Source organism: Cyprinus carpio, chromosome B1 (assembly GCF_018340385.1).
Source record: "Cyprinus carpio isolate SPL01 chromosome B1, ASM1834038v1, whole genome shotgun sequence".
NCBI classification, from domain to species: Eukaryota; Metazoa; Chordata; class Actinopteri; order Cypriniformes; family Cyprinidae; genus Cyprinus; species Cyprinus carpio.
Window position 1 is genome coordinate 16135007 of NC_056597.1, and position 20214 is coordinate 16155220.

General features: G+C 36.2%; 1 protein-coding gene across 1 annotated transcript in view; it reads left to right on the top strand.

Moving 5' to 3' along the window:
* The first annotated feature begins 3269 nt into the window (after positions 1-3269).
* The window catches only part of dlc1 (DLC1 Rho GTPase activating protein), a 100426-nt gene continuing 83481 nt past the window's right edge, over positions 3270-20214 (top strand). The window contains exons 1-3 of the mRNA XM_042716727.1: positions 3270-3805; positions 4910-6362; positions 19453-19602. Of these exons, the coding sequence (XP_042572661.1) occupies positions 4986-6362; positions 19453-19602 (1527 nt within the window). The 5' untranslated portion in view covers positions 3270-3805; positions 4910-4985. The remainder of the gene's footprint in view (positions 3806-4909; positions 6363-19452; positions 19603-20214) is intronic.

Below are 20214 nucleotides of genomic sequence, written 5' to 3' on the forward strand. Positions count from 1 at the left end.
AATACAGTTTGTACAATTACGACTTTACAATGTGTGTGTGTGTGTGTGTGTGTGTACTTGTTTATACTACATTGAGGGGGCCTAATGTCCCCACAAGGATAGTACAACCTGAAATTTTTGACATTGTGGGGACCGGCCTGAAAAAAAAAAAAAAAAAGTAAATGATGACTATCTGAAAGTGTAACAATGCAAACAGGTTTTCTGTAAGGGGTAGGTTTAGGGTTAGAATAGGGTTGGGTAAAAAAAAAAAAAATATTTCATGACCAATATGAAAGTAATAGAAGTCTATGGAAAGTCCCCATAGTTCACAGAAACAAATGTGTGTGTTGACTAACAATAATTTATTTATTAATAGTAGTAGTAGTAGTAGTAGTAGTAGTAGTAGTAGTAGTATTCATTTATTTATTGATCATACAATGGAAGTCAGTGGTAACCAAATCAGTTTGACATTCTCAACAACCAATAAAATATCTTTCCTAGAGTCTTTCAGAAGAAAGAAAGTCTCACAGGTCTGGAACCACAGTAACGTCAATAAATGATGATAAGATTTCATTTTAGGTGAACTATCCCTTTAATCACAACATTAACATTAAATCACAATAGTGATTTAATAATAACATTAGCTTCTCCTCTGTCTTGCCCTTCTCATTTGCATAAGCTTTTCTCAACTGTTTTTGTATATTGCTCACGCTCACATCATGTAAACTAACAATTACTGTTTGCCAACAAATTGTCAGCACTCAAGCTGAAACTGAATGACTTCCGGCCACTTACTCACAGCAAATGGCAGTCAGTGTGACCACCCCTTCAGTTTGTATGGGTTCCAGGGCCCGTATTCTTAAAGCTTCTAAGATTCCACTAAGAAAGCTCCTAATGATTCAGGACCAATCTGAGAGCATCTTTGAGCGAGGAAAAGACAAAAACATTCATTTTAGTGAGGAGGCAGGGTTTACCCTGTTGCTGGGTATGACACAGTTTTTTGAAGACTGTGATTGGTTGGTTGTCCAAGAAGGAAATAAAAGAGTGCTTTTAAGTGTAGGGTTTATTATAAGCTTTCACTTTGAAATTACAGGCATAATTTTTACTGTTTTACCATACTCTCTCTCTCTCTCTCTCTCTCTCTCTCTCTCTCTCTCTCTCTCTCTCTCTCTCACACACACACACACACACACACACATTATATTTGTATTTATATTCTTTATTTATTATTTACCATGTTGTTAATGTCGTATGCAACATATCTGATAGGAAATGAACAGCGACACAATAAGGTAATTGTTTGTGTGATCACTTTGCTTATAGAAGGTTGTGATAGACCCAAATCAACACTGCTGCAAACTGTAGTTGCATTTTTCCAGTTGCCAAATATGTTAATGTAGTTGATGTAGTGATTACTTCAATTTCTGATGCATCTATATTCCTAACAATTTTGGTCCTCAAGACCTCTTTTAAGGGTTAAGATGCTTTCTGAATTTTTTTCTTTACTAGGATCTTTTCTTTAATTTTAGGAGGAAACTAAGAATTTTCTTAGAATTTTGTTACTAGGAGCAACTCTTAACACTAAGATTTTTCATGAATACGGGTCCTGGTCTTTCCCTTTGAACAACAAAGTGAGAGAGAGAGCGTTGACTGTCAAGAAACATGTCTATATTAGGCAATGAATAGCCAACTCACACATTGAAATGCACTACACCTTGTTTTCTTTTGAAACAGCCCAAGAACAAGCAAGCCACTGTCAAAGAGTTTTGATGTGGCCCTTTCCAAGATATGTAGAAAAATTTTAACTATTTAGGCTATAATAATAATAATAATAATAATAATAATATAGTAACCTATAATAATTCATTTTATCAATATTAGAAAGTATTTGTGTGCATTAGCTAAATATAAAAAGTAAAATAATAATATTTTTTATACTACTGCTACCATATCACAGCCATATCACCCTGTAGCCCAAGACTGGTCGCCCACTAAAGCTAAGCAGGGTTGAACCTGGTCAGTACCTGGATGGGAGACCTCCTGGGAAAGCTAGGTTGCTGCTGGAAGAGGTGCAAGTGAAGCCAGCAGGGGGTGCTCACCCCGTGGTCTATGTGGGTCCTAATGCCCCTGTGTAGTGATGGGGACACTATAATGTCAGAATGCAACGTCCTACGGATGAGACGTTAAACCGAGGTCCTGACTCTCTGTGGTCATTAAAAATCCCATGATGTCCTTCGAAAAAGAGTAGGGGTGTAACCCCGGCATCCTGGCCAAATTCCCCATTGCCCTCTGACCATCATGGCCTCCTAACCATCCCCATATCTACTGACTGGCTTCATCACTCCTTCTCCTCTCCACCAATAAGCTGGTGTGTGGTGGGCATTCTGGCGCACTATCAGGCTGCTGTCGCATTATCCAGCTGGATGCTGCACACTGGTGGTGGTTGAAGAGATTCATCATGTGAATGTGAAAGCGCTCTGAGTGTCTAGAAAAGCGCTATATAAATGTAATCAATTATTATTTTTATTATTATTATTACTAATTATATATATATATATATATATATATATATATATATATATATATATATATATATATATATATATATATATATATATATATATATATATACTGGTTATTATTATTATTATTATAAGGTTTGTTTAAGTGTTTGGATTAAAAAAATAAATAAAATCAGAAATGAGTGCCAAAGCATTACTGCAGTCTGACTTGGCCCTCTGACTCAAACCTTTACACAGCATGCTGTCTGCTTCTAATCAAAACTGAGAGTGCCTTTCCCAGCTATCACACTGATACACAGACACACAGAGGCGTGGAAAGAAAAGTGTGTGTGTCTGCCTGTATGTGTGTGTTTCTGTGGGTGAATGTCAGTGAGAGGAAAGGGAATGTGGCATGCCGATTTTATAGGAAGAATGAAATGTTACGAACAGCACAGAAATAGAAAGGGGGGAAAAGAAAAGCAGAGAGAGAGTAAAAAGTAGACTGTCAGTTTCCAGAAGAACTGTACTTTAGAGATGTGAAGAGCCTGGTTTCTAAAAAGAGAGTTTGAGAAAGCAAGAGATAGAGGAAGAGAATGAGAAGGAAAAACAGTGACTTAAGACTGCCAGAAACAAAAAGAACAGTCATCCTAAGAAAAGACCTCTAATGCCATCAAGATGACAACACGCTCTCCACGTTTCAAGCTCCACGCAACTCTGTTTTCTTCTCCTCCTCCTTGTTTCTTCAAGGGAGAAAAAGCTCTAGCAGGAACTGACCACGATCAGTGATCGCTCCAGACGTCTGGGGAGAGATTGGTCAAAACAAATGGCTTCCTCCTCCCTCTTCTGGAGTTCTTGCATCATCTCTTCAACCACTTCATTGAAAGAAAAAGGCAAATTGGTTGCAGAACCAATTATGGACACTTATTGCTGAGGAGCGCATGCCGGTCTGACAGCTGAACACTTGATCTAGCAACACAACTTGAAGTAGTCTAGAGGCTTCAAACATGGATTCGTTTATTTATTTTGCACCTTGGAGAATTATTTAACACAGAATGTATTTTTTCAGCATTTCTCTTTAGACTTTTTCAATGCAACAATTGTGTTTGATTGTCACATCGCATGGGACCATAGAAAAGTTGTTGACCCCCGGAGACACATGACCTTGACGTCCTGGCTGGCTTGAGAACAGAGCTAGCTGTGTCAGAGGGTGAGCTCACCACACAGCGGGGCGAGTGGGTAACTGGCCGCTCCATCACCGCAGACGGACAGTACCAACACGGAGTGACACACTCACAAGGCCAGAAGAAGAGGAGAGAAGCATCCAGGTAATAATGAGTCTTTGCTTCTGAATCTCTTTTAAATGTCTGCTGCACTGGCATTCTGTCACGTTTTCGTTGTTTATATTCTAATTTAGACATTTAGTTATTCTGGCAGACTCATACTGAGACTCAGACATTACCAAACAAGTACAAAGTAAGTACGTGATGTCAGTGACGTGAGCAACCAAGGATTATCTTTCTTTACAACAAGATAACTGTCTTTATCGAAAACGAATAATCCGTGAAAGCGCTTGCCAAAGGAAAGTTGGACCTCATGACCAGATGTTCAACAGAGGGAGTAACTTCTGGCCAGATGTGAGAGGAATGTCCTGGTTAGGACCGTCTCTGAACTCTTGCCACTAACCGCTGACTTCACATAGACGTCAAGAAGATCGTTCAGACTTAAGGGACTACAAGAGCTCCTGCTATTTCACCACGCTGTGTGGTTTCCCCCAGTGGTCTTTTATTACTGCACTTCTTTCCATCTTGACTTTCCTTCTGGTCTAATGTTAAAGAGAAGTCAGTTCTTGGTGGCTAATCACTGAAAAATTACTTGTGCAAAATGTAGAGAAGTCTTACTGTACTTTTGAGTGGGTGGAGGGTCTGGTGAAACGCTTGGCTGACTCAACGGTTGGCGCGAGGGTAAATGTGATTCGTTTATTTTTCTTTTCCTGCACAAGTCAGTAATTCAGCTGTTTGAGATCTGCTTTAAATGTTTGTTCTTCATGTAGCTGTAATTGGTAATAATCTTTTCTGTAAGTATTGAAAAAGCAGGTTCAAAAGACATGGACAAAACTGGTGGTTTGTATGCACTTGGTTCTTCAAGAATAAATCTAGTATTTATGATGTTCGAAAAGGATTGTGACATTACATTAAGTTGTCAATGCGGTTTTCGATATGACACAGAACAGACTCTTCAGACTAAACAATTTTAAGAGCACTTGAGTTTCAATGTCAATACGATTCATTAGGCGTATATTTTCCATTTCTTTCACATATGATGACCACAAGTGTTTGACAATGAAGAAATTCTCTCTCTCTCTCTCTCTCTCTCTCTCTCTCTCTCTCTCTCTCTCTCTCTCTCTCTCTCGTTCTCTCCCTCTTTTGCAGGAGGATCTGTATCTGGTTTTGTGCTTTCCGTGGGCTGTAATAATAAGGCTCTATGGGCTAGCCGAGGGATCTGGCCATGCCTGTTGCTATTCGTAAGAGAAGCTGGGAGGATCATGTGACCCCACGGACAGGATTACAGTACAGCTATGATGACCTAGACTTGGTCTGCTGCCATGTGCGGTACCAGCGCAGTAGGTGTGCCTCGTTGCCTGAGTGTGGTCATCACCAGCCTAGGACTTTGGGACTTTGGACTGGAGATGCTACAAGAACGATGGAGAGTATAGTGCAGAAGTTTAAGGGTGGAGCTCAACCTAACTGTGAAGGCGCAAAGTGCAAATCATTGATGCCTGGAGACACAGTCAATGAGATAGCACAGCACAAGAGTGACCAAGATAGCAGACTACCTTTAGACAACATGGCAGATCAAGATGAATTGAAATGTTCTGCTTTAGGAAATTTGCAGGCTCACAATGGAGATCCAGATAATAAGGAACTAAACAAGGATAAAGTATCTGCTTCCCATAGCCTGATGCATTCTGCGCTCCCTACCCCAGTATTAGCTCAAACAGGAGAAATGGATGAATTATCAAATGTCCTGAAGGACAGTCACTCTGTCAAAGTTGACTGTTCTGAACCAACTTATCCCAAAAGTGAAACTTGCACAGAAAATACAGAATCAATGGTGAAGGTTAGTGTGGGCAGTCAGATGTTAGTACATGAGCACATGAGTGTCACAAGTGATATCACAGACATAAATAATAAACTTCCCACCTCTGATTCACAGCAGAAATCTGCTGACCCAAACAATATTGTGGAAGGACAATGTTGTGAAACGTCTGAACAGACTATTTTAACATGTGGCAAAGTCGAATGGTCACACACAGATGAAACTGTGATCCCAAACTTATCATCATCAACTTCTCGAGAAATTCAAATTCCAGGAGCAGGCTCAGATGCTAATAAAGCAAGTCTAGAGTGCAAAAATAATGTAGTATCACAAGGTCAAGGCAATGAAAATCAGGAAGGTGATGGCATTTTTAAATGTTGTGATCATGAGATGTTAAACGTTGGAAGCCTTAAACCACCTGCTTGTGAAACGTCTCAACCGGAACCATCTGGAAAAACTGACATCATGGAAACATGGCATGATTGCTCATCAAAACTCCAAACCATCCATGAGGTCTCCTTTTCTGAAACTGGAGATGATGCTTCAGGTCAGATATCAGCAGAGATGCCAGAACAGCCAACAAGTACAAACCTAAACACCATCAACTGTGAGAATTTGAGAACTTTAGAGGACCAAAACATGAGGGTAAAGGAGGCAACTAGAGTAAAACCTCAACCTGAAGGAAACTATGATGAACATCAGGCAAACCAATATACAAATACAGTCAAAGACCTTGAGAGTGTCCCAAAAGCTGAAGGTTCCCTTGTAAAGCTTCGTACAAGGAAGGTAAGATGCTTTTTTTTTTTTTTTTTACACTTAAGGAAAAGTAAAAAAGAAAGCAGAATATAAAGAAATCCTTTTTCCCATGAGATAGTCTCCCTTATGTGTCATGCCTATGAAGGTCATCAGTCAGTCAGTAAGGGAAATTCTGGGGGAATTTCCACATAATTTGACTGTAACAAAGCAATTAAGTATGCAAATAAATTGAAATCTGGTAAAAAGGGTCCTATTTTATGCATCACAAGATTTCAATTAGTTTTGTATTAAACTATGTATTCACAGTGTTTTTTATTTATTTATTTTGTATTTTTGCAAGCAGACAGAAAGTTATGGGGGCGGAAGAGAGGGGGAGTGGAATGAGGAGATGCAGGCTGGATTCAAACCTTAATCTTCCACAAGCGCTGCAGCTTATAATGTAGTTCTGTTTTTTCAAAATCCCTAAACCATATTTGGAGCATAATTTATCCCACCTGTTTGTTCTTCAAGCATGATTGATAATGGAAATAATGGGGCTTGTTGAGAAGATGTGTGCTATTACTTTTCTGAGTTGCAGTTTTCACCAAAATTCAATTGGTGTTTAATAAAAGAGACAAAAAATATATATATAAAAAAATATTAATTGCAATATTGTAATTGCAATTATTGATTACGATTATAGATTGAATGCTGTTTATACCATTGTTGATGCAACTGCATGCCGTATTTTTATATGAAAATAAACAAGCTCTTGAAAACACTCTAACTGAAAAACTTTTAGTGTTTTTCAATAGTATTAAGCCTCAAATGTCGACTATACATTGGATTGGTTTCTTCTTTAAATTATAAAAAGTAAAAATATGAATGGTATTATAATGTTATACTAAAACTAAAGTTAAAATAATGGGAAAACCCTTAAGATAACATGTAGAAAGAAAAAAAATGCATCTTAAAGGGATAGTTCACCCAAAAATGAAAATGTGATGTTTATCTGCTTATCCCCAGGGCATCTAAGATGTAGGTGACTTTGTTTCTTCAGTAGAACACAAACCAAGATTTTTAGCTCCAACCGTTGCAGTCTATCAGTCTTATAATGTAAGTGGATGGGAATCACTGCTAAAACATACAAAAAAATAAATAAAATAAAACATACACAAACAAAACCAAATTAAACCCTGCGGGTTTTGACAATACATTGATGTGCAAAGAAACAAAACTATCAGTCTGTGCAAGAAACTGAACAGTATTTATATATTTTTTTTTTACCTCTAATTTACACAATGTCCGAACTATTAGAACTCTCCTGAGCACGTCCTCCTGTGCGCCTTCTCAGCAGCAGGTGGCCAGGGGCGTGAGGCATCTTCTTCTTCTTGCTTTATGGCGGACCGCAGACTTATAAGTGCATTATCGCCACCTACAAGCTGAAAATGCGCTCAGGGGAGTTCTAACAGTTTGGACATTGCGTGAATCAGAGGTAAAAAACAACAACAACAAAAAAAACAATATAAATACTGTTCAGTTTCTTGCACAGACTGATCGTTTTGTGTCTTTACACATCAGTGTATCGTCACAAGCCACTACTAACCACTCAGAACACCACCGCATTCTTTCTTTCTATCTTTCTTTAGGTCGGTAAGATTTGTACATGTTTTTCAGTCTCTAATGCAAACCAAGGCTGCGTTTATTTGATTTAAACAATAAAAACAGTAATATTGTAAAATAGTATTACAGTTTTATATTTCAATATATTTTAAAATGTCATTTATTACTGTGATGGCAAAACTGAATTTTCAATTATTGTGTTATTGGGTTTTGTGTTCAAGAAACATTTCTTATTATTGTCAATATTGAAAACAGTTGTGCTGCTTAATTTTTTTTTAAACCATATTTTAATTTTATTTCATTATTTTATTTTTCAGAATTCTTTGATGAATCTTTGATTTCTTTGATGAAAATTCATAAGAAACAGATGATATAAAAGTCTTTACAGGCACATTTGATCAAATAAATGCATCCTTGCTGAATAAAAGTAGAAATCCCCACATAGTCTTGTGCACAGTGCACGTCATGAGTGGCCAGCATGCATGCTGGCTTTTATTTTTAGCTTGTTTCAAACCAGTTCCAGCATGTTTCTTCTGCAGACTCTTTCTTCCTGCTCCATGTTTGTGCTTGCTTGTATACACAGTTTTGATTAAAAGCATTTATATAGCGCCATGCTTTTCAAGCACCACATCTTAAATCACTATGCTAGCTCACGACCACGCCCTTTTGAAAGCAATAACAACATCACTCCAACTTATGTCTCTGGCCATGGGCATCTGTGGCATGTTCCACAGTCCAAGAAACTGGTGTCAAACAAGACCTACATGTAAAAGGGCACAAATAGAATATGTGTGAGTATGTGTAGTCATTGTGTGTCTGCTGATGTGTGACGGGCATTGTATGTCTGATCTGTTGTGGGTGTGCTTGCATGCATATATTTTTACCTTTATGTGTTTACATGGGTGATTGACAGCAGCCCGCTTTGCCAACCTCGGTCCCTTAGGTAAAGTCTCTCATAGCTTTCTGTGTTTATTCATCCTTGCCGTATTCCACAAGACCCTGGAGGCGTCGTCCAAAACACAGTCATTATTTATACAGCAGGATCCATTAGACAGGAACCAGCCCAAGCAAAACAAGCCATGCTGTGTAATTGTCATTTATTTGTGAGGCTGAAATCCAGGGCTGGTGGCTGGAGTTCTTGTGGGGATTTGTGTTTGTTACGGAGCACTGGAGTGAATGCGAGCCATTTAAGGGCTTGAACGACTCTTTTCTACTGCTAATGGAGACATGAACTATTAGGAGTTCAAGGACAGAGTGAGCAACAAGAGTCCTTGAGTGGGGGGAGTTTCAGTTTGACAAATGAGTACAGAAGGAATCTTACTTATTCCAATCATCTTGTCTGTGAATGAGCAATAAAGATAGCAAAGGATTGTATTAGTAATGTAGACAGAGAGATACTAGATGCTCATTTGGTTATTCTCTTGACAACACAGTAGTGCTGATGATGAAGATAATGAGACCAGTGATAACTGAAGTATTTCCCTTTTCACGCATGATGCAGCACACACGCAGACACTGTGAATGTGCTGGATTGTGTCAGTCGGGAGATTTATCAGGGAGTTGAAGTATGAATCTGGGCTTCATGGTGGATTTGAGATTCTTGGAACCGTTTAAGTGTCACTAACACAGTGACTGTTTCAAAAATCCCTCCCCATATCGAGCAGCTGTCTGAGATCATGTTCTCTCCCCCTTCATGTTATGCACTTGTGACTGAAAGAATGGATTTGTGCATACGGTAGGGGTGTGAATCTATGGATAAAGAATTGATTTTATTCACAATTCATAAGTTTCACACAATTCAGTCTATTAATTAAAGTGTTACCATGATTTTGTTTTTCTTAGATTTTTTAAAATAATTTGATTCAGTTCACAATGAGATTCAATTCAATATGATTTCAATTAATGATTCAATTATGCATTTTTTAAATCAGTTCAATTCATGAATTCAAGACCTGTGATACAGATTTAATCTCCAGATATGTGCATGCATGTGTGAATTTGTTTCTAATAAAGGCAGAGCCTCGCCCCATCAACAGGGTTTATAGATTGCTTTTGACTCACCCTTAGAGACAGAAGGATAATTCAGTTGTGCAAAGATACAGTAATTATGATGATACAGATATGAATGATGATCAACCTCATAATTAGGTCCCTGATGAATACTGCTGATTTGGCCTTGAGCTGCACAAAGTTTCAAGAAATTTCCTATTAGAAAGACTAACTTAGACCTTCATGTCCTTTCTATGCTGTCACATTATTATCATATTTCACATTGGTCTTACTAGTTAGTGTAGCATAGTCAAACTGATGAAGCCTGTTGAGCAGTGTGGCCTTTTTGCTGGTGTTTATTAATGAGTAAAGTGCTAGTTAAGATAAAAAGGATATAGTTCACCCTTTCAGCATTTACTCATCTTTATGTAAATACAACCCTGTATTTATTTTTCTGTGGAACACAAACAAGGATATTTTGCAAAGTGCCTTAAGGTTTTTTTTTTTTTTTTTAATTATTATTTGTATTTTTTTATGTTTTTAAAATAATTGGTAAAATAATAGGCTGTGCCTATTTGATCAGAAATATGGTAAAAATGTAATATTGTGTAATAATACACTTATGATGGTCAATATTCATATTTCTGTGAAAACCATGATGCATTTTTCTTTTTCAGGATTATTTGATGAATGAAAATTTTAAATCTTTAATCTTTTGTAACCTTATAAAAGTCCTTACAGTCACATTGGATAAATGTATTGCATCCTAGCTAGATAGAAGTATTCATTTCTTAAAAAAAAAAAAAAAAAAAATGCTGACCCTAACCTTTCCAACAGCAGTTTATATCAGTGATCAGCTATGTTAAAAGTGCTGGATAGGGAAGAGAACTATTGATGTATGTCTTGTTTATATGCTCTGAGGTAGTGCCAGTGTGTCCTGCAAGGTAAGGAACAATAAAGAACATGTCAAATTCACTCAAAATGTCCGCTAGGAGAGTGAAATGGGCATCTATTCACACAATCACACTCATGCTGAGTTCTTCTTGGCCCCAACAGGGCTTTTAGGCAGAATTCTTTCAAGAGTTGACTGTGCTGACTGTGAGAAAATAGAAATAAAAGCTTGTTAAACACCCCCTGTAGTTCACACCATTTTGATAAACTCAATCGGGCTTAAAATATGAAGCCATATTATACTATAATTTTCCTGTTCCTAAAGCTAGAGGTTTGTGTATGTGTGTCTCTCTCTCTCTCTTTCTGTGTGTGTGTGTGTGTGTGTGTGTGTGTGTGTGTGTGTGTGTGTGTGTGTGTGTGTGTGTGTGTGTGTGTGTGTCATTCATTTTCCATTCACAAACATCAGTGTTAGACGTGTTCTGCATGTACAACAAGCATGTTCGGGTCCTTTGAGCTGTGGTTTAAACTCTATGAAAGAGGTCAAACTACTGCTAAAGGCCTCTGTGTACACAGAGCATCTGATGCCCCTTGGTCCCCACTCTAGTTCCTGTGCCTTTTATGTTTCATTACTGCAAATCCCAATAAATGATTCAAGTGGGAACTCAAAACCAGGCCAGGAGTTCAAAACTCTCTTCTGTTAAAAAAGCCTTATGTCAGGGCCAACCACCAAACAAGATTAGAGATGTGTGCCTGCAACTTTCAAAACAGATATGTGGCTTAATGCAGGAGTAAGGAAGAACTTAAAGTGTGATTTAGTCATCGGACTGTTTTCATATTTGACCTGGGCAGATGCTCTTCATCTTTTTCAGTATGTGAAAAGCAAAACTCATCTCACCACATTTTGTTTAACCTTAATGGCGTGTGTGTGTGGGCATGAATGTGTTGAGTTGAGCATGAGAGATTTGAATAAAGTTAAATAAAGTTTCCAGTATGATGCTAACAAAACAGCACCATGTTATTGACAGATTTTAGACTTTGAATCGTTTTTTTAATGCTGTTACAGAAATAATTATTTTATGTTCTTTTGAAATATAAATTCTTAAAATAATCTTGAAAAAAACATGCATTGTGGTTTCCACTAAAATATTGAGCAGCACATCATTCAATATTGATAATAATAATAAAACATATTTCTTGATCATTAAATCAGCATATTAGAATGATTTCTGAAGGATGATGTGACACTGAAGTAATAGCTGCTAAAAAAACAAACAACAACAAAACAAAATTGCTACAAAAATACACAAATACAATTTCATTTAAAAATATGTAATAAAAAATTAATTATTTGAAATTGTACTGTTATATCACAGTATTATTTATCAAACAAATGCACCCTCGGTGAGCTAACTTTTTTAAGATTTATTTTTGGCATTTTTGGCTTTATTATGGTAGGATAGATCAGAGCTGACAGGAAGTGAAGTTCAGGAGTAGGAAAGATCCTCGAGTCGGGATTCGAACTCGGGACACCCGTAGCACTGTACGTCGGCGCACTGCCTACAAAGCTATCAGTGCCAACATTTAGTGAGCTGACTTTTAAAAAAAATAGTGAACGGTAATACAGTAATTATTCAGTATGATATATTGAGGTACCATGGTAAAATAAACCAGAATATCGTAATATTACCATGGTATATGTCCAGACAATCCTGGATGAAATTGATTATTAAATATTTAGACAAATGTAATTTTACAAAATGGTTAAACTAAGGAGGAATAATAACATATTTGTGACAACTGTATTTTTCTTCGGTAGCTGTTGTGTCCGGATCGCTGAAGTGAGGTAAAGGAATCCTTATTGTGTTCTTGAACAAACCAGCTCTCTGACTGACCTTATTCAATAATATCTAACACAATAAGGAAATTCTGAAACTTTTCTCTGTGTCTTCCCATAATGCACCTCTCTGTCCCACTTAAACATGGACATCTGTTGCAGTCACATGACGCAGTAATGTCATGTTCAAGACTTGGGCCAAATACTAGAATACTTCAGATACTGAAGTAAATGAGTTTACCAAAGGAATGCTGAAGCTTATGCCATTTCCTGAAAATCTGTGATGAGGTTATGTTTGCAAACACCATACATTTGGAATTTTCTTCTGTGTTAGGCCTCCTAGTACTTTTTTTTCCTAATAAAAAATAAAGTTATTATAGTTTCAAATATATGGCTGTGTATAACTTACTGCATTTTTGCAGAGACATTTTTAGGTGGTTGATCATAGGTGAAGTTGTTATACTGTAAGCTAACTTAAGCCAAGTACAGTAATCATGTATTTTTGAAAGTACATGAGTCATACTAAATGAGCCATCAGGTACTACTGTATGAGACAGTGTGTGTGAAAGTAAACATTGTACACAGACATTCTGAGTATTTTCTATAATTTGCCACACCTAAAAAAGCTACCTGGCAAATTTGCCCACTATTATAAATAAATGCTGTTCTTCGGAATTTCCTGTTCATCAAAGAGTACAAAAAAAGAAAAAAAGAAAATAATGTGTTTGACAGTATCCACAAAAAAATAAATAAAATAAATAAATAAATAAATGAATGAATAAAAAAAAAAGTTTTCAACATTGATAATGAAATGTATCAATGAACAGAGATCATTAGAATGATTTCTGAAGGATCATGTGACAGTGAAGACTGGAGAGATGCCTGCTGAAAATTCAGCTTTGCCATCACAGTAATAGATTATATTTTAAATATATTTAAAACAGTTATTTGTAGTGCTATTTTGAAAATATTTACGTTTATACATTTATATATTTAAATTATTACATTTTGTATTATATTTAAATATATTTAATATAAAAACAACATATTTTTCTTAAATATATGCATGCATGCATTTATATTTATATGTACATAATAAATATACACAGTACAATCTCATATATTATGTAAACCAAATATTTTATTTTGCATGCGATTAATCACGATTAATCATTTGGCAGCACTAGTTATTTTAAATTGGAATAAGTTTTGGTGTATTTTCTTAAATAAATGCAGCCTTGCTGGGCATAACAGACTTCTTTCAAAAACTTTTAAAAGCAGAACATTAAAACTTTTAATATACATCTACTCTCTTAAATATCCTAAAGGATATGCATTTACTTGTGAGGTAGAACTCAAACTGGCCAAATCCTTTTCCCCTAATGCATAATGTCGAAACAATTTCATTACAATAAGAGTTAAGGCCTAAAACTGTGCTATAGCATCAAGTTTTATCATGTGTCCAGTTTTATTCCAGATCTCTCTGCTCTAAGCCTGTCTTGCTAGAGAAGGATTATGCATTATAGTTGGCTGCTGACAGATTCCATTTTATATTAGTGGCTAACCAGCGATGTGTCACTCTGCAGGACACACTTATTTCAGATGTTAAGGTCTTAAAGAAAGATCTCTGGGGTCGCTGAGGACACACTGAGTTGGTCATAAGCACATTCCCCAGTGATCTCTGGGAAAGAGGAAAAGAGCAGGAAGTTTCTGGGAGATCTCACAGTGTGGGAATTCTGTCATCTCAAAACAGGAAGAAGCCTGTAGGAATGTGACCCCTAGAAGATGCTAAAAGAGACTGAATCGGGGATAATTTAGAAATGTTTTATACCTGCTAAAAAGCAGGTGACATCTCTTTTTTTTTTCTTTTTTTTGTATATTCCTCCATTTGAAGGTTTGGTGGACAGATGTCACTTTTATCAGAGATAGAACAATGCATTACATGAGAGTGAAAACAGTGGGCTCTGTGTGTATGTGCTGTGTTTATGAGCATTTCAGAATGAGTGTGTGTCATGGAAAAGCTTAGGCGTCCATGCAAATAGCTTTCGCTACACACACTCACACACACACACACACACACACACACACACACACACACACACACACACACACACACACACACACACAGGGTTCTGGCTCAACTCGACAAATCCAACAGCAAAGCACTAATGCTGACAGGCTAATTCTGTGCTAAATGGAAAATAAATGGGGAGGCAGTCACATGATATTAGTAATAATAGAGAGAGAACACACACACACAAACTCGCACATAAATCTTTTGATTTCTTTCTGCTCCTCTGGCCTTCTTAGCTCTGTTTTACAGCATATGCAAAAAGCAGTATAATTTTTATTTCAGCACCCATATTTTAACATGTTACTGTATTCCCAGTGGCCATCCAAACAGAGTAAAGATTTGGCACTTAAACAGAAGTTATGTTGAAAATCTGTCAATCCATTTATTAACACTATCAGCACTGCATTGTTTGAAATAAGATGTCTTTTTTTGGCTCCACTTATTTCGCAAACAGCGACAGTTGTGAAACCACCACTTTAGTCATTTTTAATAATTCTCAATAGCCAACTGTCTACTGTATACAACCCTTACCATGTAGTAGATGTAGTTAATTCATATTATTTAAATGTATAATTACACTGTAACAGGGACACCTTAACATTAAGTGTACCTTATTTATTTATTTATTTATTTATTTATTTATTTATTTTCATTTTGAACGTTCATATAAATGCAGCCTTGCACCCCCCCCCCCCACCCCACCCCAAATGTACCATCCACAGACTCTTGAGTCTTTAGCTTACTATATGAATCCCAATTTTTATCACCAAACTACTATGTTAGAGAAAGAAACAGAATATGAGAGAGATGGTTGTCAAGGCCAAATGATCATAAAACGTAAGCAAAACTCTTTACGAGAAAAGAACTTAAGCAAAGGAAAAAGTATATTACAATAAATAAAGAGAGAGAGAGACATAAGATACATAACAGAAAATGGCTGTACAAAGACTGAACTGGCTGAAATCCAAATAGTGAGAATAAACTCAATGACCAGTATGCCAACCAACATAAGTAATTTTCTTTTACTCATAATGTTTCTTTTTCTCTTAATGTTTTCTTTTACTTAAAGAATAGTACTTTTGAAATTTTACATGAGATGAAGGCTCTTGTCATATCAGCTGGTTTATTTTACATATTTCTGGTTGCCATATGTTGAGCTTTAATGACTAGCCAAATTATACTCACTTTATTTCTGTAACGCCCTCTATTATCGGATTTGTACTAATAAATGAATCATGGATGATGGTGAGGAGCCCATTTCTCCACCGGCTTTAGAACCTGAAAACAAACTGCTCCTGATCCTGGGTGAACTTTTTATTAAAGCATTTTGACATCTTTTTATGATTTTTGGGTCTGTCAGGTTTGTTGCATGTATAAACCTGCCAGTGGCATAAACATAAGATACTAAAAAGCAGCACTGAAAATCAGTGAGTAAAGTTTCTCTGTGTAACAGACTTAGTTTCACATTTTATACTGAAGCTTATTAAAGCACAAGCAGATGCACAGTCAAAATGTCAGGGAAAGGTCACTGTAGTGAGAAGTGTGCTGTATGAATGTCGAATGTGTTGTGTATATGTGTGTGTATATGCTTTGCTGTCCTTGTGGCTATGAAATGTCTCAAAATGTCCTTGAACAACTGGAATAACCTTACAAAAAAAGGCCTTGGAGACAGAAAATGGTTCATAATGATATGAACCATTTCTGCTTTCTCCATTAATGGGAGCTATTTGCCCTACTGGATGTTCTGTTGTTGTTATTTTTTAACAATAAAAATTATAGTAAATATGTTATGTAGTATTTATTTATTTTTAATAATGAATACAGTAGCTGGGTTTAGAATGGCATAGAAACACATTTACCTGCTCATTTTGAATTGTGGGTGCTTGTCACTTTTTGTGGAATTTTGCCTGGAGTCTGACCCTTTATATACAAGCTTACATTTGTGAATATGAGATTTGTGTAGAATGTCCAACGCTGTAGTGTCTTACTAAAAGCACACCACCTGAGGTCAGTGTAACACCTGATATCACACATAAGACAGCAAGGAAGCGAGATAGATGAGGAGGAATCTTTCTGTAGCTCTCAGTCACTCCACACTGTCATGCATTATGTGCAGGAATGTGGTGTTAGTGCCTTGTATTGTTAGGTGTTGCCCTGACCTCTGTATTTAAAAAAAATAAAAAAATAAAAAAAATGAAGTATTATTTCTTTATTAATTTGTTTGTTTGTTTTTAAACTTAAATAAAAACATTATTTTAAATAACATAAAATAAAGTACAAAATAAAATAAAAATCTTTTTTTTTTTAGCTAGTTGCCACTGCCAATGCAACATTTCTTATTTTCATGTAAATTTGAGGTACTAAAATGCATGAAACTAAATAAACTAAAACTAAAACTTGATAAAAAAAAATGTAGACATTAAAATAATAATAGTAAGAAGAAGAAATAAAAATGACAAAACACAACAAAATTAATATATAATATATAAATAAAATCTTATTTAAAATGTTAACAAAAATAATAATTTACAAATTCTTAAAAAAAATTTTATTTATATTTATTAAATATTTTCCACGATAACTTCTGAATTTCAAACTTTAGTTAGTTTTGCTGAAATAATGATTCCAAGAATTTATCATTTACATTTTATACTGTATTTCCAAGAATAGATAAGAGATGACAAATAGTGTGTAACTCTGTCAGTCCATGTCAGCAGATTCTATTTTGTCTGACTCTGCTGACCAAGAACAGTACAAAACAAATAGTATTCTCTATGGCAAAGTGGTCTAAATTAGCACAGTATACACATTCAAAGCTGAATGAGCAACCTGATTATATACATGTTTGGCACCTTTGTGTTTTTGCAAGAATTGTGAATCTGTCAGAGTGAATGTGTCAGCTTTTCCTGTTCTCTAGCTGTTGTCAGCTGATGTGTCATGAGGGGCATGATTGTGTGCTCTTCAGATTGCGAGGGTTTCGAAAACTGTTTACATGTGAAAGCACAGTGTGTTTTAACTTGTTTTGTATCAAAACAATGCTGTACATGGATTTTAGATTCAAGGAAGTTGAAAAAAAATCTGAAGAAAAAAAGTGAAACACAACACACACACACTGTACACACACATCCTTTGGGATGATGTGCTAAATTTGTCAACACCTGCATCAGTCACACCTAATCAGTAGAACTAGGCCTAATGGCCTTGTGACTGTAATGAATTTGTCTGTATGAATTTAATGGCAGCCAAAATCTCTTTACAGCATAGCAGTTTTTGAGTTAAAGTTAAAACAAAAACTTATTTAGTTACTTGCCGCCATGTCATTCTAAACATAAATGGCTTTCAGTGGAGCACAAAAGGACATTTTGAATCAAATGTTTTTCTAACCAGTTTTATTTGACATGACTTTTCAAACCTGCGTGATGCAAATATGCAAATTTGATTGAGATTTGCAATCAATACAGATTAAAATTACAGTCAGTTTCTTATATAAAGCTGTGTATGGCTTAAGAATATTTCGTTTCCGGTATTGCAAGCATATTAGATAATATACAGTACTTGTAAGTCTTGTAAATAATCATATGTGCTCCTTTTGTAGTGATTTTTGGAGCCAGATAGTACCAAGTTGCGTAAACTTGTGCTCATAAAAGATGTCTACCAGCTAATCCTGATGACGTTCTCTATTAGAACAAAAACAAACTGTTAAAGACCTTCAAGTTGTCTGGAGGTAAAATGTGTGTTTTGGACAATGGATTGTATGTTTGTTAGCTCATTACTAGCAAAGTGTCTCTCTTTCTCTCACTGTGTGCTCTGTGACAGACAAGCGTGTATTAAGGGTAAATACCAGTAAAAGCTACGCAAACCCTTTACACACTGCACTGCTTTGTGTGGGGCTGTTTGCACAGGCCTGGTTCAGACACGGGACAAGTGCCAGCATCATTCCTCTCTGCTTGAGTAGCATTACAACTTCTGTCTTCTACTCTCTCTCTCTGTAGCCTGGTGCTAATACTTTAATAACTGTACCAGTGTAAATATGGTTTCCATACCAAAAATGTGTGTGTGTGAAATTTAAATTTAAATTTATTTATATTTATTTTTAGCAAGATTTATTCCCAAATTGGACCTTGGCCATCAAAAAACGTTTGTTTTCTATTTCTAAAAAAAAAGAAAGTCGTGTCATTTGCCAAGTATGGTAACCCATACTTGGAATTGGTGCTCTGCATTTAACCCATCCAAGTGCACACACACAGCAGTGAGAAGTGAACACACCGTGAACACACACCCAGAGCAGTGGGCAGCTATATCCAATGCCCGGGGAGCAACTGGGGGTTCAGTGCCTTGCTCAAGGGAAGAGAGCGCTGTTCATTCACTCCCCACCCACCTACAACTCCTGCCAGCACTTACAAACCTGTAAGATTTTCTATTGCCAAAAGAACATCTTACAGGTTTGGAAATGACACAAGTAAATGATGACAGAATTTCTATTTTAGGTTAACTATTCCTTTAATAACATTAGCCACAAGTAAGGGTCAAAAAGATTAGATTAAATCTACTGAAATGTTCCCTCAGCTTGTATGGAAAAGTCCCGTCTTCTTCCGAGTCGCCGCCTGGTCTGCTGTGACATATGTTTAAAGAATTGTCATCGGGAGCGATCAGATTAATGTCAGTGCTGGTTTCAAGATTACATTTCTCAAATAAAATCTCATTATACAAAACTGTTTTTCTCATTTCAGAGCTCACGGGAAGAGAGGGAAAAGGAAAGGTCATGTTTGGACTCAATGGTTCTGTTAATAATGAAGTTGGATCAGCTGGACAAAGAGATTGAGAATGCTTTAAGCTCCTCCCTCAATGGCACTCCCAATTTAAAGAGGCGGATCATCTCGGTGAGTGGCCACCATTCAGAATATTTTATACAAGTCATACACAAATCTCATCTTGGGTCTTGGGTCACACTTTAATTTAAGCTCCAATTCTCACTATTGACAAACCATTAACTATGACTTTTGCCTTCATAAACTTATTTGCTGCTTATTAATAGTTAGTAGGTAGTTGTTAAGTTTGGGTATTGGGTAGGATTAGGGATGTAGAATATGGTCATGGAGAATAAGTATTAATAAACAGCCAATATGTTAATAATAGGCAAGCAACTAGTTGTTAATACTAATTGCGATTTTTCTAATTAAGTTAATTCTAGTGAGAATTGGTCCCTATTCTAAAGTGTTACCAAGTCTTGTAATGATACAATGAAATAATGGTCAACAACTGCATCAGATCTTTTTATTTTGACAGACTGACAGACTGACCGACTTTTATTTTGACAGACTGACAATGCCAGCATCTGAGCGTTTAGTAATAAAAACTTAAAAAGTTAAAGAGTTTAGTGAAAAAAGTAAACATTCAGCAAATACACATTTTTTTAAATTTAAACAAAGTTTTTGAATATCTAATTAGCTTTTATTTTTACATGCCTTGAAAACTTTGTTGAATCCAGCAGT